At 35.4% G+C, this 25,926-nt stretch overlaps 1 protein-coding gene across 1 annotated transcript in view; it reads left to right on the top strand.

The window, feature by feature from the left end:
• Positions 1 to 25,926, top strand: part of ZNF407 (zinc finger protein 407) — a 611,846-nt gene that overhangs the window by 341,509 nt on the left and 244,411 nt on the right. Inside the window, exons 5-6 of the mRNA XM_020997614.2 lie at positions 17,188 to 17,354; positions 20,939 to 21,022. Of these exons, the coding sequence (XP_020853273.1) occupies positions 17,188 to 17,354; positions 20,939 to 21,022 (251 nt within the window). The remainder of the gene's footprint in view (positions 1 to 17,187; positions 17,355 to 20,938; positions 21,023 to 25,926) is intronic.

The following is a 25,926-nucleotide window of genomic DNA, read 5'->3' on the forward strand; positions in this document are numbered from 1 at the left end:
ATACAGATGTTCAGTGTTTTTCTATAATATATATTTGTACTAGTAAAAATTCATAGAGCAGTGTTAATGAAACATACTTCTATGTGCTTTAAATAATAGCACAATATGACACTATTTTAAGTGATTGTATATTATAAAAACCCGTGGTTGGATTAATGTTATAAAATTGACATAATGTTATAACACCACATAGGATTATAAATTATAAACTTCCCATTATGCCTTTGTATATTCTGTAGAAATCATGGTTATTTTATAAGTTTGATTATGACAGGGTATCTGAGTTGGCCTAGAAGTTTGTAGCTCATGGTCAGTTTCTACTAATATGCTAGTCCTATATATTCAATCTATAATAAATTAATTTTTAAAAAGAGTATAAGCATTACTTCAGCTGATTTAGTACTGCATTTTTTCTTCATTCTGTAAGCTGGTCATAGTAGTGATATCTATCTTAGCTATATATGAAAATCAGTCTATTAAAACATGGCAGATCACAAATTGATCTTCAGGGTACATTGTTGTTACCTTAAAACTAAGCACATCTGCTAATAAGAAAGTGACATATTTGTAATTTCTTGTTATTTTCCTCAAGTACACTTAGTGAGTATGTGGGCTTATGTATTATTATTAATGACTTACTTTTCTGAATTTACAAATAACAGAAGTAGTCATGGCAAATCAGGAGTGTCAGGGAGGTGAGGTACATGCATGTATGTATGTGTGTGTGTATATATATGTGGGGGGGGTACATACATACATATGTATTTTTAGATTAGGAGATGTAGGTACAGTTGGAATGGCCAGGTGCATAATAGTTACATAGGAAGAAATTGCATCAATCAGCATGAGAAATTACTAATAATCTATGAATTCCTGGCCTATGGACTTAGGTGACATAACAATGGATCTATAAGGTTGAGCTGACATCTGCCCTACATTTTACTCCCTTGCTTCCCATGTTGTAGAATAATCTGAGTGCTGGTAGTGGCATGAGTGTTTTTTCCAGTGGATAAAAGGAGCAGTGAGCACGGTCTAGTTCCATATTTCCTGCCTCTTGCTGAGGAAGCCAATGTCAAGAAGCACAAATAGGGGTCACAGAGTGATGGTGCTTGGAATAAGCAAAAGTTTATGATATATAATTAATACATAAGAACTATAATATAAAATTCATATTAATAGAGGTGCAAAATTGTTGTTGTTCTTGTTTGTTCTTCATTCTGGAAGAGGATCAAAGACATTTTGACTCAGAAATGAATCAGATTTAAATGAGGCAGAACTTTGTGGTCAACAACATTCTATCCTCCAGAGTCGTTGAAGTACAGTGGCAAGACAAAAGTTAAGAAAATTGGCAGTGGCCCAGGATGCAGTACATGACCTTGGCCTTTCTAAATTAAGGTCTTTCCCCAGGCATCAGTTTATCTGAGGCAATGAACATTCAATAACTAAGGGCTAGGAAAGAACTGAGAGAAAAGATGACCTAATTTGGCAATGCAAAAAGTATTATACCTAAAAGGAAAAAAAAAAGTTCATACTGGGGAGGAGTAGGATAAAGGAAGGGTTCCTAGAAGACATAGCTACTAAGCTGATGTAAGGAATGTAAAGGCAGAATTCAAAAGGTAGTGTTGGACTGAGATAGAAGGAAGCATTCCAAGCACAGGGAACAAAGGAACAATAACAAGGTTTCTTCATTTGGGAGGCAAAGTAAGGGTTTGCGAAGAGAGGTGACAGTCATTTCTATGCTTTAATAACATTATATAGCTTGGAGGCTCTAGTACGTGAAGAAAGCCAACTTGCCAATGGTATGTCATGTAAATTGGAATGGTACAAATAGAAGGGTACTGTAGTAAGGTATTAATTACAGTGTTCTACTAGGAGAATATTGTATTATAGTTAAGGAAAATGGCAATGAGAGCTTAAAATGTGGTAGCATTGCAAATAATAAGGAGGGAAGGTTTATGAGAAATAAATGATATTGAAATCCATTGTGAGAGACAGGAACTTTAGGAATAATGGGGGGGGGAGACAAAGAAAGAGAGAGACAGACAGAGATATGATATGATTACCTTTTAGAAATATTGAGCCTCAATTGCCTTTGAAGAGCACGTACCCTCTGATAACTCTTGAAGAGAAAAAGGTTGCCATCTTTTCCCAGGTATCTTTCACTGAAATGGAGAAAAAAAACCCAAAAAATTACTTATGGTACACTGTCACCTTAGCATCAGAGTCAGCTTCATGAACTGTGGAACAAAAGGTGGAGAGAATTGGAGGTGGAACCTTTCCTTTTTTTTTTTTTTTACTTTATAGTTTCCATCCAGCAGCTGTGTGTATAGAGAGTATTATGCAGATGCCATTATTTTTTCCCCCTTTTCTCTTATGTTTTACATCTGTAAGATGAATAGTGTATCTGCAGCTATATGGTGGGTTGAAAGGGAAAACAAAATCTGGGCTAATAGAGTGAAATCAGTATTTTTTAGTGTGAACTTTGAAGGTAAAATGAAGTCAAGTATGGTTTTTAAGCTTCTTTGGAGAACTTAATTTAAATTTTAAAAAATTTAGAAATATTGAGCCTCAATTGCCCTTAAGTCATACTGATGTCTAAAGGCATGTGGAAATGCTCGTCTATAGCACCTAAGGGAAAGTAGGACTTGACTAGAAGAGCTGGTTTAAATGGAAGTCATCTGCAGAGATATGAGTTGAAGCCATGTGAAGCAGGCATGGGGAGAGAAGAGGGAAGAGGAGAGAACCTCTGAGAATGCCTGTAAGGAAGCTAAAGAAGGGATAACAAATTCCATCTCTGTGATTTGTGTCAGTTTCTTCTTGTAAAGCCTTCATAGAGGATTTTCTCTACATATTAGAAGCCTTCCTTTGAGAATGCATAGGGATCTTTCATGAGAGACCTACTCATGGGGACTACATCGTGAGAGTCAGCTTACAACTCTAATGCTCCAACATGCCAGAGGTCTTTTCACGATATTATCATGCTGTATTTTTGGGAGCAGCATGTGTACTGGTTGTCTTGCTCGCATTGGACCAGAAATTCCTTCTGATCTTATGGTCTATGCTGGCACACTCATCTTTTTAGGGCCAGTTTAGCCATCTCTGCTTCAGTCTGCAAGGTCTCATTGGCTAAAACTTTTCCCTGATAAAGGTAGACTGACAGGTCTTCCGTTACATACTATAACCTATTTAACAAAAGTTAGGCAGAATACCCCCAGGTTAAATGCTTTGATGTCTTATTTTGACCAATGAAAACTTGACTCTGTCACCTCCCCAGAGCCATTCATCCTTAGTGGAGTTTGTGCAAAGCCAGGATGTACAGTGTTCACTTCTTTCTAAAAAATGTGTTGTCCTTTTACATGCAAGTGCTTCTAAGGCATTTAGACAACTTAGATCACTTTTCTGTGGAAGAAAGGGGCCTTGCATCAGGTTGAAGGTATTGTCTCTTACTTAGCCAATCCCATTGTTGTGGGTGAGGGAGGCAGTGGCTCTGTTTTTTGGTAGGAGGAATTTTTTAATTTAAACTGTGCTTACCCACTCAATCCATTTCTTTCCATCCATTTAGACTCTGGCTACAAGAAGGGTGTAACAGCTTGAGAGAGAGGACCAGAGGGAGAGTGGTTGTCTTTTGTTTGTATTTTTAAAGCATCTGAATACTTGAGTGAAATTATTAGAAATGGAGGTGGAGCCAGTGGAGAGCTACAGATGTGAATAGCCAAAAAGATAAGATCAAATACACATTTAGAGGGCGTTAGACTAAACTACAAGGAGAATTATCTTTTCTCTAGAAATATGGGGGAAGAGACAGTTTTGAGATGACAGATATGGGAATTAGGGAGCTCCTTCCTGATGGAGATGGGATCTGAACTCCTAAAAGGAAAAGACAATGTCTTTGGGATCTGGACCTCAAAACAGAAAAGCCCCTGGACTTTCCCAAGTCCCTGGCGTTCGCCTGGGGCCCCTGGCCCTTCTGGGTCCTTCTGTTACCTTCCAGTCACCCAAGCTATTGGCCACTCCTTGACCACTGTATAGAAGTGTCCATCTTGCCCCCATTAAATTGCTCAGATTCCTTAAGAGTCTGGCCCTCTTCTATTGGAGATATAATTAACCTTGTCTCTGCTTAGAGATTTTTTTTTTTTGGGGGGGGTTGGACAATGGGGGTTAAGTGACCTGCCCAGGGTCACACAGTATTATGTGTCTGAGGTTGGATTTGAACTCAGGTCCTCCTGAATCCAGGGCAGGTGCTGTATCCACTGCGCCACCTAGCTGCCCCTGTTGGATTCTTAAAACACGGCCAATAGCACAGACTCACTAGGAATCTTGCTCACCATAATCGATATGCTAATAAACCTCTTCTTTGGCTGAAAGAAGACTTCGGTCAGATTTATTGGAGGCAGGATCTGTGTTGCTTTCCCTTGAATTTTGGGTTCCCAGTACCCCTACACCTCAACATTCCCATTGGATTGTCTGAAATATAAGAAGTGAGGCCAAAGCTAGTAAAATGTGGTTGGGGGCTGATAAAGTTAGGAGAATAATAACAACTTACAATAACAATAATATAATATATAATAACTTATAAATAATAATGATTTTCAGGATTATTCAATATGTTTCTCACAGCCTTGTGAGATAGGTAGTGTGAATGTTATCACCTTTTTACAGATGAGGAAACTGAGACTTTGATGAAATAACATACTTAGTCATAGCCAGTGTTTTGAACAAGGATTTAAATTCAAGTCTCTTTCCTCTGTTGATTATTTCCTATTTATCTTAATTCTAATGCCTTCTCCCTGGTGATTTAGAATTTATTCTGCATATAGCTTGTTTGTACAGTTGTTTGCATGTTGTTTCCCCCATTAGACTCTGAGATCCCTGAGAGCAAGGATTGCATTTTTTCCTTCCATTGTATCTCCAGTGTTTGGGCACCAGGTCAGACACATAGTGGATGCTTAAGAAATGTCTATTGATTAAGTTCAGTGGAGGTTTAGAATAATATGGAGAATGAAATAGGGAGCAAACAAGTGATTTGTGGATTGTCAAGCATTCTGCCTTTCAGAAGTAGCCCTCTGAAATATTACATGCTTTGACCTGTCTTTGTGTCTGTATCGGTTCTTTCTCCTTCCAGCTGTACTTTAGGATTGTAGCTAGACTCTGAGAAAAAGCTGCTGTACCTCTTCAGTAAGGTCTTTTCTTTTCCTCTTGGCCATTTGTGAGTTACATCTGTTGTACTTTCCCTCTTTATCTTACAGGCATTTACCATTTTATTGTTGCCTAATTGTTTCTTGTCTATACAATTGAATTATGAACCCTTTGAGGGCCTGGTCTGGTCCCTCATTTCTTTTGTATTTACCCAAAGATTTTTGATTAATTAATTGATAAACATAATGGAGAAAGAACTAGAATGACAATTGAATGAGGAACATCAAATATAACACTTAGTAAGGTGATTCAAAATTGTGCATATAAAGATAGTTTAGGAATATTAAAATAGTCACAATTCCTCCTTGAAACTTCCATTGCCAAGAGTAGCACTACTATGTTGAAGGGATTGAAAACATTCTTGGAGTTTCAATACAGAATATAGATATAGATATATCGATAGATAAATATAGATATAGATTAAGTAAAAAAGCAACACCTTTGTTAATAAGGAAGGTCACAAGACAGTTTAAAACATGTACATCACAGTCCCTGATTTGGTACTGTTGTTTGTAACATTGCTTGGATCAATCTGGTCTTTTCCACTTGACCTGTATTGATAAAAACCTCATTTTCTGAGTAGAAGTTGTTGACTATTTTAAATGTCAGCTTTTCAAATATTTAGCTTATATGGTATTTAAATTTGTTTGAATTTTTATACCACAGCAATTTTATAACACAGTTGAAGTGGTTGCTGTGAATTTCTAGTAAGAATGGGGATGGTTGGGACTACAGTGGGCCTCCTGTGACCTATAATTTTTTCCAACTGTACTTCTCTTGTTGGTTTTTTAAAACAGCATGAGGTGAATAATTTCAGAAGCAAACTTTTTTTGTGAAAACTTGATGGATAGGAATTGACAACAGCCAACCAAGAATTACCTAGACACCAGATTTCCCCATTAATATATGAAAAAATTATTAGTTTCTAGTCTAGAAACTCTGAGGTATGTTGTTATTTAGCAGACATACAGGCAAAGGAAGTGGATTCTATCTGCAGCTCTACATAATGATTTTATTGAACTTTTAAGTTCTTTGACAAAAACAATTTTCGTAGTCACAAAATAAACTCAAAAGTTTACATGTAGTGAGGTATTTGTGATTGGCAAAATTGCTTGACTCTGAACCGGCTGTTCTTTAGAGTGATTTTTTCCCCCCTTCTTAGGAACTCAAGGCAATTGAGTTAGGATTGATTAATATTTTCCTTATTAGGTCCTTTAGCTGCTTTAATGGGAAGGAAAAATTGTTCTTTCTGATGCTTGTTTTAGAAGAGCTGGGAAGAAAACATTTCTCAGCCTCTTGTACCTGGGTAACATGTAAGTTAGTAAGGGATTTAAGACAAGCTCTGGAAAGTGCTTCCTAGGATCTGGCAAGGGTAAGGTTAAATCCCCATCCCACCTAGCTAACAAGTATCTAGCCTGTTAATTAGGCTAATTAGCACCTGTTCAGGACAAAAATGCACTCAAGACTATTGGCTGTAAGTAGCTGGTTCCCTAGTGAAGTGTATAAAAGCCCACCAGGGAGGTTTTTCCAACTCATCAGGAAGCCACACTTGAGCTTTTAAAGGTTGAATTTAGTAAGTAAGCTTTCTAATCATAGGTATTTGTACTATCCTCATACATATCACTCATACTTTATTATCTTCCTTTTGTTTCTTTGTAGCATAACATTCTTCAGGTTCAGTAGCAGTTCAGTTTATGGGAATCTTCAAATTTTGCTGTTCATTTGAATAGTTCAGGCATCACTAATGTCAACCTAGAATCATTCTTGGAGCTTGGGCCTTTTGTGTCTTCACTTTGTTAGGCTCATGCTGGTCTGCCCTTCTGTAGATCAGGAGACAGTTAAAAGGGAGTCTTGATTTTCATAAAAAGAGAGAAATCTAGATTATCCAGTCATTAGTCCTGGGAGCTTAGCCTTGATTCCTGAAAAAAAATTATGGAAACTATTGTTTGAGGAATAGTGTATGAGAATTTAGTTGGGAGAAAACCAGAAACGGAGAAAACTTTAGCAAGAACACATGGTGCCAGACCAACAGTTTGTTTTTTTGTTTTTGTTTTGTTTAGTTTTTGGTCAGGGTTAGGAGTATGGCAGAAATGTGAAGTCCTTAAAACCACTGCACAATAGACCAATGGCAGCCTAGCCTCCTTTTGAATTGTTGTATTCAGTTCTTAGAGCTACATTTTATGAAAGGTACTGATAATGGGGAACCTGTGTAGGATTGGGTCTGCGAATCATGCTATCTAGGACCAGTTGAAGGACCTGGGGATATAAACCTCAAAGCAGTGAAGTCAAATACGTGCCAGCCATCTGCAGGTATTTTAAGGGATGTCATGTGGAAGACGGATTAAATCTGTTATTTTTTGCCTTGGGACAATAGATGGAAGTTCCTAATAAGCAAATTTCAACTGGATACATGGGGGAAAAGATACTGATGGCTTCAAGCTGAGCTTGGATCACCATTTGTCATGACGTAGAGGCAGTTCTTCCTAATGAAGGAGTTGAACTTTGTGTCCCAGAGGGCCTGTCATCCCTAAAATTCTTTAATTCTGATCTGTCCTTTTTTAGCTCTCTCTTTTTCCCCCTTTCCTATTTCCTATCATCCTTCCATTTCTCCATACCCTGTTTCTTTCTTTCTTTTTTAGTTTCTTTCTCAAGTATCAAGGCTGAACATTGCCCTTTTCTAGGTTCATGTTATCATTGTTAACTAGCTGTCATACTTTGATTCTTTTCAGAGCCAGTAGTATGAAGGTGCCATTTTCCAGATACTTAAAAATCAAAATAAATGAATCATACATGATTTGTAGATGTGGAAGAGAATAGAAAATAGGACTATTTTTTTTAACAAAAAAAAATTATAGGAATTAAATTAGATTCAATGTGTATCCCACTTTTGCTTATTATCAGTGTGGCTCTGCTTAAGCTGTTTAAACTGGCCTTGACCTCAGGTATCTTGTCATTCATAGTGGGGATGACTGTGAAAGGTCTTTTGCCAAGGCCAGATTTGAGCTGAGTCTTGAAGGAAGCCAGAGGTGAGAAGGAAGAGTATTTCAGGAATGAGAGACAACCAGTGAAAAGGCACTGAATTAAGAGATGAAGTGTCCTTTGTCAAGAACAGAAAAATGACCAGTGTTTCTGGATCACAGATTACATGGAGGAGAGACAGAGATGAGCAAGTTCCTGCTCTTAAGGAGTTTACAAATAAATGGTGCAAATTGAGAGTTTTAAAAAATAGATATACTGTATAGATGTCTTTTATTTTTATATTGCCTAGATTTCCACCTGTATCCTTCTGACTCCCTTCTCCCAGTATAGCCATGACTTATAATAAATATTTCTTTTTTTAAGAAAAAGAAGAAAAAATTCAGCAAAACCAATCAATACATGGAAAAAATTCTGACATTTATATAGACTTCCACATGATGGACTTCTTCTCCACCTAAAGAGAGAAAAGGAATATGGAGATGTCATTTCATAGTTCTTATTTGTGGCAAATCTTACTCTTTACTCTTTTTAAATTGTTTTGTTCTTGTTCTTTCCATTTATTTGTGTTATTATAGGCATTGTGCATAATGTTTTACTGCTTCTCTTTACTTCAGTTTATAGTTCCTATTCCTTTCCATTTTTTCTACATTAATTATTTTTATTATGTTTTAAAGAATAATAATATTACATTACATTCATATACCATAATTTGTTTAGCCATTACCCAGTTTGTTGGAATTTGTATTGTTTTCAGTTGTTTACTACCACAAAAAATGTTATAAATATTTTATTATATGGGAAGGGGAAAGGTCTTTTTTCATTAATGGATTCCTTGGGGTATAACCCTAGTAATCCTCTAAATCAGAGGTATGGGCTTTTTGAACACTTTATTTCCATAATTCTAAATTGCTTTACAGAATGGTTGTACTAATTGACAGCTCCACTGTCAATTCATTGATTTACCTGGCTTTCCATAACCCTCTCAGCATTGACAATTCCACCTTTTTTTCATTGTAGCCAATTTATTGAGTGTTAGGTAAAATCTGAGCATAACTACCAGCTCCTGTAAATCTTTTTCCCTAAGTCTTCAAAAAGTTGCCCTTATATGCTCCAAATTACTGATAATTAAAGAAATGTAAATTAAAGCAATTTTTAAGTTCTACCTCATATCTGTCAGATATGCAAAGATGACAAAAAACAGCAAATGGTAGGACTATGGGAAAACAGACGTACCAATGCCCTATTGGTTGAGCTATGAATTGATTTATTTACACCAGGAAGCAATTTTGAATTATGCCCCAAATGTCACTAGTCATATACCCAAAAGAGATCAAAGAAAGAAAAAGGACCCACATGTACTATAATATTTATATCATCTTATTTTTATATTGGCAAAAACCTGGAAACTACACAAGTACCTCCCTACAGAGATTGGTTAGACAGATTATATGATATGCTGGAATGTCATTGTGTTATAAGAAATGAATAAATGGACTATTTCAGAGAAACCTAGGAAAAGTTGTTTGAACTGATGCAAAGTAAAGTGAACAGAACCAGGAGAATAATTTATACAATAACAACATTATACACAATGACAACATTATAAAGAAAAATAATTTGGAACACTTAATAACTGTTATCATTGCAATGACCAATGACAGTTCTATATGACTTAATATAAAGTATTCTATTCCCTTCCTAACAGAGAGGTTGTGTACTCAAGATAGAGAATAAGGGAGGCATTTTGAACATGGCCGATATGATAATGTATTTCACTTGACTATGTGTATTTGTTATATTTCCCCCTTTTTCCCAGTGTGATGAGGTTTGGGGCCTTGGGAGGGAAATAACAAATGCTTGCTAATTGAAAATAGAATAATTTTTTTAAAAGGTGGTTTCCCAGGAGCAGCTAGGCAATGCCCTGGAGCATTGGCCCAGGAGTCAGGAGGACCTGAGTTCAAATGCGGCCTCAGACACATAACACTCACTAGAGGTGTGACTCTGGGCAAGTCACTTAACCCTAATTGCCTCACATAAAAATAAAAAAAAAGTTGGTTTCTTTAACGTAAAGGTGATCTTTGTAGAACTTTGTATCTGAGTCCAGTCTGTCCTTGGCTATTGCAGTAGCTAGGAATTAATGCCTACATCAGGTTAATAGCAGTGTTAGAGGAGAGAAGGGTACATGTATGAGAGATGTTATGAAGGTAAAAACTATAGGACTTGGCAAGAAATTGGTTATGGGAGGATGGTAAGAGAGAATGAAGAGTGAGTTGAGAGCCTTATAACTGAGAGGATGACAGTACTCTGGACAGTAACAGGAAAGTTAGATATAGGGGACTGTTCAGTTTTGGGCATGTTCAGTTTATGATGTCAACAGGACATCTAGTCTGTAATGTCCAATAGAGGCAGTTGAAGATGTGAGAGTGGTGGTCAGAAGAGTGGTTAGGACTTTATAAATAATTCTGAGAACCATTAGTATAGAGATAATATTTGATTTGAAAGGAGTTAATGAGATTTACCAAACAAAATGATATAGAGGGAAAGGAGAAGAGGACCAATGAAGGAGCCTTGGGGAATGCCCATGATTTTTTAGGCTTGACCTATATGAAGATATTGCAAAGGAGACTGAGAAAGAGCAGTTAGACAAGTAGGAAGAGAGCCAGGACAAAGGAGTGTCTTGAAAACCTAGAGAACATCAAGGTGAAGGTGATTGACCATGTCAGCAGCTGCAGAGAGGTCAAAAAGGATGAGGATTGTAAAAAGGTCTTTAAATTTGGCAAGTAAGAAATAATTAGTGTCTTTGAAGAGAATGATTTTGTTTAAATGATAAGGTCAAAAGCCAGACTGCAAAGAGTTAAGAAGAGAGTGAGAACAAAGGAAAGAGAGACTTCTATTATCCACAGTCTTCTCAAGGAGTTTACCTGTAAAAGAGAAGAGAGATGTAGGATCTGGATTAAGTGATGATTTTTTGAGCATTGGAGAGATATGTTCATATTTTTAGGCAGTAGAGAAGAAGCCAGCAGAAAGGGAAACACTGAAGATTGGTGATGGAATAGGGATAATTGAGGGGACAGTCTGTTAGGGAAGACAGTATAAAATAGGATCAATTAGGCATATAGAGGGTTAGCTTTGACAAGGAAAAGGTTACCTCTCCATCTGAAACAAGAGTGAAGTACAAGATAGTGGCAAAAAGCATCTGAATGATGTGAAATAGGGAACATGGGAAAAGAAAAGCAGCTCTTTCTGGGAATGGCCTCAGTTTGGGAAGTGAAATATATAAGACAAGATTCTCAGCAGTGAAAAATGGGGGAAAGGAAGATATGTGGGAGGTTTTGAGGAGGTATGAAAAGGTTTAGACAAGCCAGTCTGGTGAGTGGGATAATGAATTCATTAGGGAAGAATGAAAGGATTGCCTTACATAGAAGTGGAGGCCCAGAAGAGATTATATAACATAAACTTGTAGTAGACCCAGTCAGCATGGTGTCATGATTTTCTTCAGCTTCATTCAATGGCATGTCACTAGGAATGAAGGCAGTGGACAGTGGGAATAGTCCAAGGCTGGAGGTTAGACGGGTAAGATCTTTGAATCACCCTTTACCCAAATGGGCAAGGGGCTCGAGAGAAGAGGACAGGACCAGGAAGTCAGTAAGGAGAAGGGAGAATAGTGTGTCCAGTGCAGTGTTGGTAGCCTGGAAAGGAATTGTGAGGTAGAGGGGTGAAGGTAGCAGGGAGGATAAAGAGGGAGTGGTAGAATAATAACAGTTTATGATCACATAAGGGAACTTCATAGTTAATGCACCTGTATGTGGAACACTTACGGGTGATAGAAAAATTGAGGCTTTTAATGTTTCTGTGTGTATCTATGGCAAGGTAGAAAACTAGGTATTGAACAAATTGAGGAATTGGGACAATAAGGTAGTGGGGGGAAAATTAATTAAAGTATTTCTATCCTGGTATGAGGGAGATTTGGGGAGGAGCAAAAGCCTGTGTGCCAGACAGTAAACTCAGTGAGTAAGGAAAAAGTATATTCTGGTCAATAGACACCTGCTAACAGAATCTTGATTTGGCCATAAATATGCATTGAATGAACCTTTAAGTAAGAGAGATTACTGAGTAATGGTGGTAGAGGAAGAGCTTGTAACTGACAATAGGGAGCAAGGTATATTCCCAATCCCCCCACCATGACCAGCAAATCAGAGGTTTGAGTAAAAGTGTAACCACTGCTGGAAAAGGTATTACCAAGTCAGAGCCATGTCTTGTTGAGTACAAGAAAATGGAGGGAGTAAGAAAAGGTTGATGATGAAATCATTTTTTAACCTGTGGAGCAGGCATTCCAGAAAGTTCAGTAAAAGGGTTGCTTAACTTTGGAATGGGAGATTGGATTGAGGGGGGTAGGAATGAGGGACTGGACAGTGACAGTGATGGTTGTCAAATGGCGTTTGAGCAATGGCACTTCAGGTTTCAGAATCACTGAGTTTGACAGAGTAGATATATAAGTATATTAAGCATTGAGGATTGAGTTCAGGTAGGTTATCATTGTCCATTGAGGTCCCCCCTGAGTTGATCCAGGCATTGGGCAGCTATATGTGTCAAGAAATGGATGGTGGGGCCAGGGATGTTACTGGAGCAAAGGTAGGGCAACTTTATGGAGTTGTAGGTGGCCTCAGAGGGCTTGTCTGTAGCAAGATAGAAGGGCCCAGGGAAGACAGACCCTGTAGAGCCACTGGTAGATGGTGAGATTTCTTGGAGTATGGTGGATGGGCAAGTAAGAAAAGTACTAAGGTAGAAGGACAAAGAGGATTTAAGGTAGGGTAAAAAGTGTCTTGTTGAATTTGTTAAATATAAGGCCAAGACCATGAACAGAGGAAAGTTGATGTCAGTGTAGGGGTGATAAACTGGTAGAAAAGGGAAGGATAGAATGATTGGAGTTTGTGCTGTGGACAAAGCATTAGGTGTTGGTCTAACTAAAGAGTATCACACCAGTGAAATCATATCTTTTATTAAAGTAAATGTTAGAAATTTATATGGATTATTAAGTACAGGGATGATTCAGAAGTTTCATTTTAGTCATTTGATTGAATTTTCTTCTAAGACTTTATTACAACTGATAAAAACAGGGCTCTTTTTACCTTCTTATGCTACAATACATGAATACATTATTATTAAAGCAAAAGAAGCGTCAGTATCTTGAGCAGTTCAAGTTTGTGGCAGCTAATCTTTGAAGGGATCAAGAAAAATGGAAATATCATGTAATGAATGGTACAGTATCTATAGAAGCTATTACAAGCCACCAACTCCATTTTATCCACCTTTGTGGACAAATTAGTCATTTGTTCTCCAGTCTTATCATCATCCAGATTTGGATTCATTTATGTATTAGAGAAAGAAATTGCTAAAAAAAGAGGCCTTAATTATTAACTCACATGCAGTCATGTATCTGTGTATAGTAGAATCTTGACTCTTTTGAATCTTTGGGGAGTGAATTACCTGCCTCAAATCTCTCCTCCAATCCATCCTGTCATCAGTATAGCTGTCAAAGTGATTTTCTTAAAGTAAATCCTGCCCACTACCTCCTTTCTTCCCTCCCTCTAATCTTCCACCCAGTAAACTCTGGTGGCTTCCTCTTTCTTCTGGGATCAAATATAAACTCCTCTGACATTGAAAATTCTTCATATCCTTGCCCCATTCTATCACCCTGTCCTTCTTATGCATTGCTCACCTCCATATGGTCAAGTCAAGCTACCCTTTTCTCTGTTTCTCAAATATAGTAACTGTCATTTATATACAAAACATTTTAAGGTTTGCAAAACATTTTATAACCATTATCTCATTTGAAACTCTCAGTGAGTCTTATAAGTACCTATGGAGTAGGTATAATGTTTTATTATCCACATTTTATTAATGAAGAAATGTAGAGTCAGAGTGATTAAATAAGTGCCCTGTCTGTGGTCAGCTAGTAAATACCACATGCAAAATTTGAGCCCAGATCACTCCTCCTTTAAAGTCCAGTGATCCTACTCCCTCTCATATCCTACAGGTTCTTTTTCTATTGATCCTCTGTGTCTCTCTCAAGAACCTTTGGTCTTTACTCTGGCATCTTCTCTTCAGCCTACAAATATGATTTGGTTTCCCTTGTCTTAAGGTAACCTGTGGCTTGTTACCAGAATTCTGACTTAATGTAAGTAATTCAGTCTTGGAGGCTTCTCAATGAAATCTGCCTAGCCGTTATGGCTAGATCCTTCTAAGATGAGAGCAGAAGAAGCTCTGTTTACCTTTGCCTCCAGGGAAGAATATTATTGTGCAGGTTTTGAGCAGTGCTGGTGAGAACCAGGGATTAGGATAACATTTGTCCCCATGCCATCCAAAGTTTGATATACTGCAAGAATAAATGGATATATACCCCACCAATTTGGAAAACTGAGCTAGTCTAAATTTAATCATTGACTAGCTGAAAAAAATGTTATTCTGATGTTCTCAGATAATTATTAAGAAATATGTGTGTGAAAAACATGTCATGTAGTAACCTATAAAACAATTATGTTTAATGTTTGTTGAACTGAATCATTAAAATACCAACATATGAAAAAAAATTTTGTTAACTGTAAAACTCATAAACAATGCAGTTTTCTAAGATGGAATAGTTGCCTAAATTCTGAATTGTCTATTTTTTTGTCATTTTAAGACAGCTAAGCATTGGTTTAGCATTTTTATTGTGTATGAATAATAGAGTGCATATTGAAGTCTATTTGGATATAACACTGTTAAAATGTCCATCACAGTAGATTTAAAAACGAGGGATTTATTTTGTGACTCATAGAGTTGTAGTATAGTCCAGAGAAACTATTTGTTAAAAAATAGCATCTACTTAACCTGCTAATTTATTTCTTGTAGTAGAAGGTTAGATCCACAATAAATACACGAGAAAATAAGTAGATAGAGGTATTCATCTTAGAAATAAGATCCCTGTCATGCTTTTGAAATGTGAAATGCATGAAGACCTGTCTGAGAGATATACTGACATGGTATTTTTTTTTGCAGTGCATTTGGAAGCATTTAGCCATATTTGTCATTCTCTAGTACCACTAAGCAGTGATCAAACAATATAGCAAATTGTATGCCTGTATTCACATGCCTGTGTGTGTATTTATGTATCTGGATAGATATGTACCTTTATGGAATCAGAATTGAATCAAGTTCTTGCTTTAATTTTAATGTGACATTTAAAAAATATTTATTAAGGTACTTTGAAAATAAATGTATTGAATATCAGTGATATTACTATGTATTCTAAGAACTGGAATGTAGGCAAAATAAATCAATAATCCTTTTTATAAATTTAACTAAGTTTGCAGAAGCTGAGAGGCTTCCCTGTAGATTTGTAGATGTATTTCCAGAAGACCTAGGAATCTTTCTTGTATATGTTTTAGGTATATGAGTCAAAGGAAGCCCTTACAGCAAGGCAAGTAAAAATTAGGGATTAAGATAGCAAAATATAATTTGCTATGACATCTGCCCTCATGCCATTCAGACCTTTGTTTAGTGAAAGGGTTCATTGCAGTGCAAGGGCAAATGTATTAGCCCTCTTAAACTTAATGTTTTTGTTAAAAATGTTCAGTAACAGTGCTGAGTAATACGCAAGATGTTATCTGGATTTGTGTATTCACAGATACAAATGTACTCATGTACTTGAAATAATTTATTTTAGAAAATTAGCCTAAAACTAATTTCTTTGCTTTAATTTTTCAAATTTTCCTTGCAGCCTTTAAGCCTGTTAGAGATATCAGTTAACATTTAATGTTGTTATCCTTTGTTCGTAAATAAGCATCAATGAAAAACCAGATCTTTTTCTTTTTTTTCTTGATTACGCTATCACTTTTAAAAGTGATAGGATTTTCCTTCATAATGCAAGCAATAATATGTTATCCACATTAAAGGTATGAATATCAACAAACTGAAAAAGGATAATGTTGCAATCTCAATTTTATGCCATTTTCCCTTTTCTGGCAGTGCTTATCAGTAATATACACATTTTATTTAAATGTATTTTAATGTGTTGTTTTATTTATTATATTTTATGAATCCATGGGACCCTGATTACACGTTATGAAATGCCAAGATCACTCTAACCATGTAAATACAAGTATAGAAATATGAATAATCATTTGTGATGATTTCATAGATACAAACAAAAAAGAGGATTAATTACTCCTTGGGATAGTTAATACATGTTTCTTTTTGATTTTACTGTTTCTTTTCATTTTGTTAGTGAAGGTCCAGCAACTATGTATAGGTATGGATCTGCAGTATGTGCTAATGTAGAGTTCTGGTATGGCCTTTTAAAGTAATTTCATATTGGGATTATAATCAACTGTATTTATCTCAACAAAGCAAATTGCATTTTTTAATTATTAATAAAATGAACTTTTTATCTTTCCTGTTAATAACCCCTTTGAAGAAGTTCAACATTTTCAAGAAATGCCGTTAGAATTTCTCTTGCTTCTTTATAGAGTGCATTTTGGTTTTGAAGCACTTTTGGTTTCTTTCGGTCCCAGTGTTATTACAAGCAGTATTTCAGCCCTGCACTGTGGTCCAGCAGCCACAGCAGCCTCACATAGAGTACCGGGATTGTCTGAGTAGTTTAGTATGGATAGCTTTTCATTTAGCCTTTGCTCTGACAGCCCATGCCCTGGATAAGTGGTGTAGGCCTGTACAGGTGAAATCTATTCTCACATTTGCCTCAGGGGTGACTGGACTGTAACAGAATTTTTCAAACCCGTTGGGCCCAACCGCAAAGCAGAGAATAAATGGCTGAAGTGCCAGGCCTCGACAGAAAAATCAATGCCTGGTTATACAGACATGACAGACCAGGTCTGCAATTCTCTTCACGAAAGTCTGTGCATTTACCACACTTCAGGTTTAAAAACATGCTTCTTTTCTCAGCTTTTATATGAGGGTGTGTGTGTGTGTGTGTGCAACATTTTAATTTTTTTCTTCTTTTGTCTTCCCACACAGGAAATTTGCATGCCACTTATGTGATCGAAGTTTCACAGAAAAGTGGGCCCTAAACAACCATATGAAACTCCACACAGGAGAAAAACCATTTAAATGCACCTGGCCCACTTGCCATTATTCATTTCTCACAGCCTCAGCTATGAAAGACCACTACAGGACTCATACAGGTTGGAAATTTCATTATTGTGTACTTGAAGACTGGACAGAGTTAGATAAAGTTAGATAAAAGACTAGATTATGCATTAATTATTCCCATGTTAATCAATAGAAATGATTTCATGTTTAAATCGTTTGTTCTTAAGATTTCAGTAATTGGGTAATTGTTTATTACTAAGTCTAGGATTCTTGTAAACTTTTTTTCCCCATTCTGCTACGAAATACCCAGGGAAACAATGATTTAGAGGTGTTTTCTTACTTTAAAAAAAACCACAATTTTATGTGAAACCATATATGTTAACATATATATATATATGTTAACACAAATTATTGTAGAAAATTAGTTTTCTTAGACTTAAAACTCAATCATCATCCTTCTGAATCATAACATATTGTTTTTCACATGCCATTCCTAGAAATATGAAATTGATCATGACATTTTTGTTACTCTATTTTAAACAGACTAATTAGAAATTTAGTTGTAAATTTTTTAAAGTATTTTTGGGTTGTGCTATTATTAGAAAATCATGTAGCAAGAATCCTTAAAGTCTGGTTTCCATTAGTGGGTATATTAATTTATGTAAAATATAAACTATTAGTTGATACCTTACTTTAGATCTAAAATTTATATATTTATATGCAGAAATAGGAGTTACTGGTTATAATTTTAGGTCATTTAAATTGCATAGTTCTTTGTAGTTTTTCCCTTTCAATGACCTATAACTAGTTGACATTTAAAAGTGGTTTTCATTTTTAAAGTGTGGGAATATAATGCTTATTTACAAATTTAAATTTGACTTTTTTTCAGTGACCAGCCACTTACTATGTGCTGTTTTAAATATATGACCCTTTTTTAAACCCTCTTCAGGTAATTTTGTTGAGGGGAAAAAAGAAGAAATAATAATTGTCCTTCCTATTGGTCCTCCACATTTTTGAAAAACCTATATTATTGTTAGAAATTATAGGTTAAAAGTTCTTCTGAAGCAGTTTGTGGGAAGCCCAGGCCTCCTTAGCTTCTTTGACAAGGGTGTTGACGATTTAAGGTCTCCAGCCTGCCCTGAGAGATCACTTATATCGAACAGCAGATGAAAAGCCAGTGCAGATGTAATTTATCGTCGGCGTTTCCTTCTAAAGAATAATTGTGGAGACTTGGCTAGATCAATAATATGGATTTTTGTTGTTAGGTCTTGTAGTCTGCACCATAATGAGAGATAGGGGACAGTGGCTGTTTTCTAATAGAAAATAAAGGATTGGTTTCCGTGTCTTTCTACATTTGAATGCAAAATGGCACACTTGAAACTAATTCAAGTTGTTAAGAAAAGAACCATTTTCCATTATATCCTTGCTATCATATAAACATAGCATGTTAAATCAACTTCTTGTATGCCAAGTGAAATATTACCTTTAGTTTTTCCTAAAAGTTTAAAGGTTGAAAATTCCAAAGAAATAATGATGAAATTGTTAAGCATATTCACGGAAATACACTTGTCTGTATCCACCCACCACCCCTTCCTCCCCCTGAAAAGCAAATGAAAATTGCACCGAAGATTACAAAAAAAAAAATCAAGCCATAGAGGTACATTTGAAATATAGTACAGTAGAGACTAATGTCCCATATGAAATCTTATATGTCATGAAACCAAGGTCACTAATGTATCTGGAATCAAATCAGATGAAAAATGAGAAACCATTTCTGTATGCATTAAATTGTTATGTATATTCAAACATAACAAAGTTATAAATGTAAACTGCATATATGCAAAGTGAATTAACTTAGTGTACAGTTTTCTGGCATTTACCATATAGCTCATGTACATTTTATATTTCATGGCACAAATCTAGATTACTAAAGTTGAAGAAGTAGAAGAATAAAATATGATTTCTCTCCAAAAGTAATAAGAATTCTATGTCCTCATTAGTCTTTAAGACTACTACCTACATGCAGTGCACCCAAAGTTGTTACCCATACAACCTAAGCTATGGTGATATGTAAGATGATGGAGAATAATATTTAAATAGAATTAGAGCAATATTTTAATTTTAGAGTGAATTTTATTCTGTAATGTTCAAGAGTTCCATATTCAGTGCTATCTAATTGATATTATAGCTAGTCAGAAAGATTTATACTCAAATTGATTAAATAATTAAATGAATATTTAATTATAATTAAACTTTATTCTTCACAGCCCATCTACTCTATTCCTCTGATTCAGTGGTGATCTCATGACCCCCCAAAAGGAAAGTGATTATAGGAAACAATATTTTTTAGCTCAGATGCATGTATTAGTGATAATGATGATGAATAATTTGATAATATAACTTTGGAAACTTGGGCTAAATACAATTATATTTACATGGTCATTATTGTACTTCATTTAAACTATGAGTTTTGGAAATGCTGGTATAAGGATGACTGTTTTTAATAACCAGAGCTATTTTGCCTTTTAGTATATAGTCTTTCTTTTTTTCTCATACTAAAAAATACAATGGCAGTTTCAAAATGGCTGGAGCTAAATCCTGATCTTATTCGCCTCTCTCAAAAAAAAAAAGTTTTACAGCATATGTAGAAAGCTTTGGAAAACTTGTTGCATTATATGTCTAAATTAGTAAAGTAAGTAAAGGTGATGTATTTTGTGCTTGGGAAAGTTTTTTATAATTTCACTGAATCTCTCCAAGGTTAGTATCATTATTCCATAATGCCCCTCTTCGTGAGTCTTATGGGATAAAACTGCCTAGCTTGCCAGTACTTATTGCCTAAATATGCTACAGCAGAAAGATGTATTGTATTTATAAACCATGGGGCAAAGTGTTAGCTGGAATAAAAATACCCCCCAAAATGATCATTTACACACTTCTAACAAGTACTGTCTGCCAAATCTATCTCTAATTGTTGTGGTGGCTTAGAATGAAGAAATATCATTAAAGAGGAACAATAGGAGTTTTTTTTATATTTCCTATAGTAATCCCCAGATTTGCTTTCTTTGTGTCATGACAGTTTTCAAAACATAAACAGCATTAATTGCCATTGGTAGTGAGTAATGTGGATTTCATTGTTTCATGAGCTCCTCCGTATGTTCAAGAAAACCATTTAATTCACATTATTTAGTAGAAAGTTATTAGAGACCTTGATTGAGTCAAGTAAAAAATTTTCCATATCTTTAAGTTGTTAGTAAATTCAATATATTTTATTTAAGCAGAATCATATATACTGTATATTAACTTTTCTGAGCAATCTTTACTCAGCACAGAAAGGCCAGATGTATGGGAATTGTAAAAAAATCAGGATATGCATAAAAACTGTTCAAGTGCATAAAGCAGCCCCATCTGGAAGACATCTAACAGAAATGAAGTTGTACAAAACCATTCCATTGATAATAAAGCTAATTTTTATGGGTCTGACAAGTATGTAATTATGTTCAGTGGTGCTTTTCAGATTTTATCACAGTCAATAAACCGCAGTGGTAATTTCATTCCCATTTGACATATTTACATGGAAACATTTGATTGGAGGAATTAGTAACCCTGAAAGCCTTGATAGATATGTTTTAATGATCTGTGACCTCCGCAGTCCCTCATCTGTTTATTGTTGCAACAGGCGAGAAGTCATTCCTGTGTGACCTTTGTGGCTTTGCCGGTGGGACGCGGCATGCCCTCACCAAGCATCGGAGGCAGCACACAGGTCAGTAGAGCTGTCTTTGCCCTTTGGTATTTTCTCTGCAGCAAGAGCTTATCATCTAGTGTGGAAACTAAAGCAAGTGAAATAAAATATTCCAACACAAATAATGCATGGGCTCATCATTTGCTTTGCCTTTTTTCATTTTTGCAAAAGCCATGTGCTTAGGCTCTAGAGCAAATGCTATTTGAATAAGGTAAGACTTTAAATAATCTGGGTTTTGTATATATAAAAATAGGTAAATCATACATCTCAGGGATCAGGTGTATTTGGTAAATTAATATTAAATAGAAGGAATGATTTTCCCCCTCTGTTTTCCTCTCTCCCTCTCCCTCCCTCCCCCCACTTCTCTCCCTTCACCGCCCCCCCCCCCACTAGCCTAGATCAATGAGCCTACTCTCTGCTTGTCAAGAATCTCCCAAAAGGATCCTGGGTGAATGTTAGAGACCGCATATCTGTGGTTTCAAACTGAGGGGAGGGTTGTAGTTTATTGTCAGTGTTGTATCAATTATCCTTTCAACTTAGAAATTTCAGATGGAATTTAATGAAGATATGTAACTTTCATGAGACTCAGTGTATGGTTGTATAGAATGTTTCTCTTTGCAACTGGTTATGCATTCCTATTTGCAGAACTTAATGACTTGGGGAAAGAAATAGGTTTCTTAGGAGTAAAGACTAAATAGTTACATGGCTTACTTTAATTTTTCTCAGTAGCTCTTTTTAATTAAAATTTCTTTTTTACTAAATCTTTATGAAATGTGTATGTAAAGATCACTTTTCATTATTTGAATCTTCTTTGGTTAATATGATAAGAAGAAAAAAGATTGTCAAAGAGAGTCCCTAAAAATGAGCTTCCATTTACATACACAATGAACCTCAGTAAATGTCTGTGAAAGTGGTCTGTTTGGTGCTGTTTCTTTCTTGACCTATGTAGTTTTAACAGTGATTTAAGGAGCAAAATATCTTGCCCTCAGTAACACCTGTGCTAGTTAATGCAGTTGATAGCTTTCATCATTTAAGTCCATTTGATTCAAATTACTGTATAAAATAAATGTTACTATCGAATCAGAATGGACATTGCTTAGTTTACTAGGACCAAGAAGATAAATCTTAAGAATAGCTAAACAGGCTCTAACATATTATATATTCATGCACTCTTTTCTGGATTTAATACTTATAGTGTCAAATTGTGTTCTGGTTTGCAGTAGACATAGTCTCCAGTCACACCTTTGACTAATCTGACTTCTGCTCTGTGTTTTAATACTAAAGTTTGTCAGTTTATTTCCACTTGAGTTATGACTATTTAAATGTTAGCAGTAGCTAACCTCATCCCAACCTGGTCTGGCCCTGGAGAGCCACATAATACTCTTACATGATACCTCTGTCAGCGTGGCAGGGCTCTCATGATCTGGCATGTGCTCCACTCTTGCCACCCCAGTGGAGACACTAATGCTGTAATCAGAGGCATTTACAGGTGATAGATCATGAAGCTTACATCTAGCAGGCATAACTTTATATTTTATGTCAGGACCACAGGCTCCTTATTACTTTGCTATTAACTTTATGCTATACAGGACAATGTCTCAGAGACAGAGGTATCTGTCTTTTTGGCATTTATCTGCCTCTGTGGCACAAACAATCAGAGATGATTCTTTAACACAAAAATCAGCTCTTAAGTCTATTTGCTTCAAAGAAAACATCCCAGTACAACTCAGCATAGGCTTGGGGCTGTTATGCTAGATTTACAATATTTTCATCCAACAAACAACATTTTTTTCTGGCCGAGGCTTCATATAGTATACTTGGAATCTATATTTCTCTGGTGTATCTCTGTTTGACATGGTTTACCCTGTACATGGAGTACCCAAGCAAATTACAATCAGGTTCAAAAGGAATAGGTATCAGAAGTGCTCTAAATGGCTTAAATAATTCCCTGCTGCAATACAAACTGTCTGGGGGGCTGACACAAAACATCTTGCATTCTAAGATTTACTTTTATCACCTGTCAGAGACCCTTGATTCAAGGGCAAGGGAGCAAATCCTCACATGGAGTTGAAGAGTCCTGCCCAGCTCAGTAACCCCCAGTCTGGAGGAATGAGGCGTATTGGTATCTAGGAAGAGTGTACAGTCAGTCTTGACAAACAGTTGGTGCAGAAAAAGGCCCCTGCTCTGTGCCATAGCCATGCTGTAGTTGGGCTTCCATCTTCTTCCTCTTGCTTTGCTCTCAGTTGTCCACAGGTCCCAAGGCATTTTCATAGTTATTTTAGCAGAGATTACTAACCTTTAAGGAAAATTTTTAAAATGAAGCAGGCCAGTAAATAGATTTATGTATGGTATAAAATTATGATATGAAGAAATATGGCATTTACTATATAACCCATGTATATAGACCCTTAGGAAGGCCCCTGACATCTGTAATACCAGAGGTATCGACCTCAAAGGATGGCTGTGAGGTTCAAATGAGATGATGTCTGTTTAAACCTTCAAACAATAAGTAAATATCAGCCATTAACATTCTCACCCTTATCATCATCAGACTTGCTGTGTGTTCTGCAAATCTTGGTCTTGCTGACCCTGAGGCGAGCTCTCTGACCTCTGTACCACACTATCTCTGTGGAACTTCAGGAATATGAATTAATAATTATTATGCTAAATTTAAAATTAAGATTTTATAAAAGAGTATAGGATTTGTTCTAATTACATTGGAAAGTACTATTCCATGTACAGTGAAACTCAGAATAAACTGCAGATGTCTTATGTGATGCCTTGTGTGACATCCTGGATAGAAAACTGGTCTTGAAGTCAATCTTATACCCATTCATAGGCTCATTACTTGAAATGAGGAGATAGTTTTATTATAAGGTAGGCTTAACTCTCAGATGATCCACCAGATTTTGTTAATATGTCTTTGAATCATCTGCTTTGGATTCAAGATGTGTAGGAAGAATGAAATATTAGGTGATGTATCTATCAGAACAAGAAAAGAAATCAAATTTTTGACTGTTATTAGTAGATCCTACATTTATGGCATCCACAAATTCAAGTTGGTCTTATATCTTATCCTCTGTTTTTTTCATAATCAGTCCTTTCATCCTCTTACATTGCTGTCTGGTATATTTGATAGTAGCAAAGTTGGGCCATAAAATTTTAAATGAGATAAAAGATAGAGACAGTTATTTCCATGTATTGAAAGGAACAAATGAAAATGTCTCCATTTCCTTATGAATCTCCAGTATTATTAGATATTTTTTTGGTCATGAATCAGGATTATAGTAAACTGAGTCTGTTTCATTGGATCATGTAGACATCTGTGATTTGTCTTTTATATAAAATATATAGTTCCAAATTCATAATAATAGTATGTAATTTTATGGGTCTTTAATCTTAAGGCTCAGTTTATATTTTGGTCAAAGCGTAGGTGAAATGACACTTTTTATTTATAATCCTATAGCCTGGCATATAGTAAGTGCTTAATAAATGCATACATGCATGTTTGCTTTCATTCATTTGTGTCAAATCTGAACATAAAAAAATTAAAATTATATCTTTAAGTACCATTATTCTTAGATAATATTGTTATAATTTAAATAACTTGTCCTTAATAATCATAAAAAACAAAGAAGTTAAGATGAAATGAACCATATTGAACTGGTTTTTAAGGACTTATGTTGAGCCTCTGAACTAAAAATATTCAATCTTAAGAATGAAAATCTGAGTGGACCCTTAATTTACACCATTTACTTAAACAGTATAGTACATAAAATTACACATTTTTCTCAGATCCCTTCCCCAACTATGAATAATGGATGGCTTAAGGAAGGATTTCTCAGCCCAGATACTGTACACCTATGCAATTAGAATAAACAAGTTAGCAATGAATTATGGTTCATTAATTCCATCAAGCATGAAGCTTCTGTGGTTTATGGAGTCACCAGAACTTTTTATTGGAATTATAATCCCATAATTCAAAATGTTTCTATTTTTTAACTTTATATAATTTAAGGACCAGACCCATAATCTATACTATGTATTGAAATTTTAAAGATAACTTATTCTACCTATCTAGGTTACTGCTTGTTTGACCAGACCTGTTCATTTCAGTCTTTGCACATTTCTTCTCATATGTAGGTCAATTTAATCAAAAAAGTTAATAATATATGCGTTTTTATTCAAAGAAATGCTTTATTTTGTGTTCTCATTTCTCATATAAACTGCACTTTGATTTTAATATGCAGTTAGATTACTCTGCATTTCATTTAAGTAACAACTCAGTTTCTTTCAGAGACCAAAATATGTGTTTATTTATAAATATATTTTTGTGTCTATTTGTACACATGTTAAGCATATGTAGAATATTGAATGTGTACAAATTGGTATTACTTTTGTTCTATGTAGTTATGAAGAGCTTTCATTTTCTTTGTCTAGAAAAAGTACTATCACCATAGAAGTAAATTTTTTCAAGATAATTTAGTAATATTTTGTTTATACTAAGATTTGAGTTAATTTTTAATATCTGATTTATAGTATAAGCTAAGAGTTTATCAGAATTTCTGTCTGAAACTCTGCTCATATATGTGAATGCGTATGTATGTATCTGTGTATACATGTAAACTCAGATACATAAATAGTATAGAATATGTACATACTATATAATATAGAGTATCTGTTGTATTTGTGTATACACATACATACATATATACTGATACCTCCACTAGCCTCATAAGGAGAAAATACTTTTTTAGATATGATCTATTTGGATGACATGATTTTTAATTTCAATTTCATCTACTCAGAATTATGAACTATCTTGGTTTACATATTTCCGAATAATATGTGCCTGAAGTATACTGTAAGTCAAACTGTGCCCTTTTTTGTTGTGATAAACTATTGCATGTAAGCATCGGCATATG

The sequence above is a fragment of the Phascolarctos cinereus genome, unplaced genomic scaffold, assembly GCF_003287225.1.
Source record: "Phascolarctos cinereus isolate Bilbo 61053 unplaced genomic scaffold, phaCin_HiC Scaffold_4;HRSCAF=312, whole genome shotgun sequence".
Classification (NCBI taxonomy): domain Eukaryota; kingdom Metazoa; phylum Chordata; class Mammalia; order Diprotodontia; family Phascolarctidae; genus Phascolarctos; species Phascolarctos cinereus.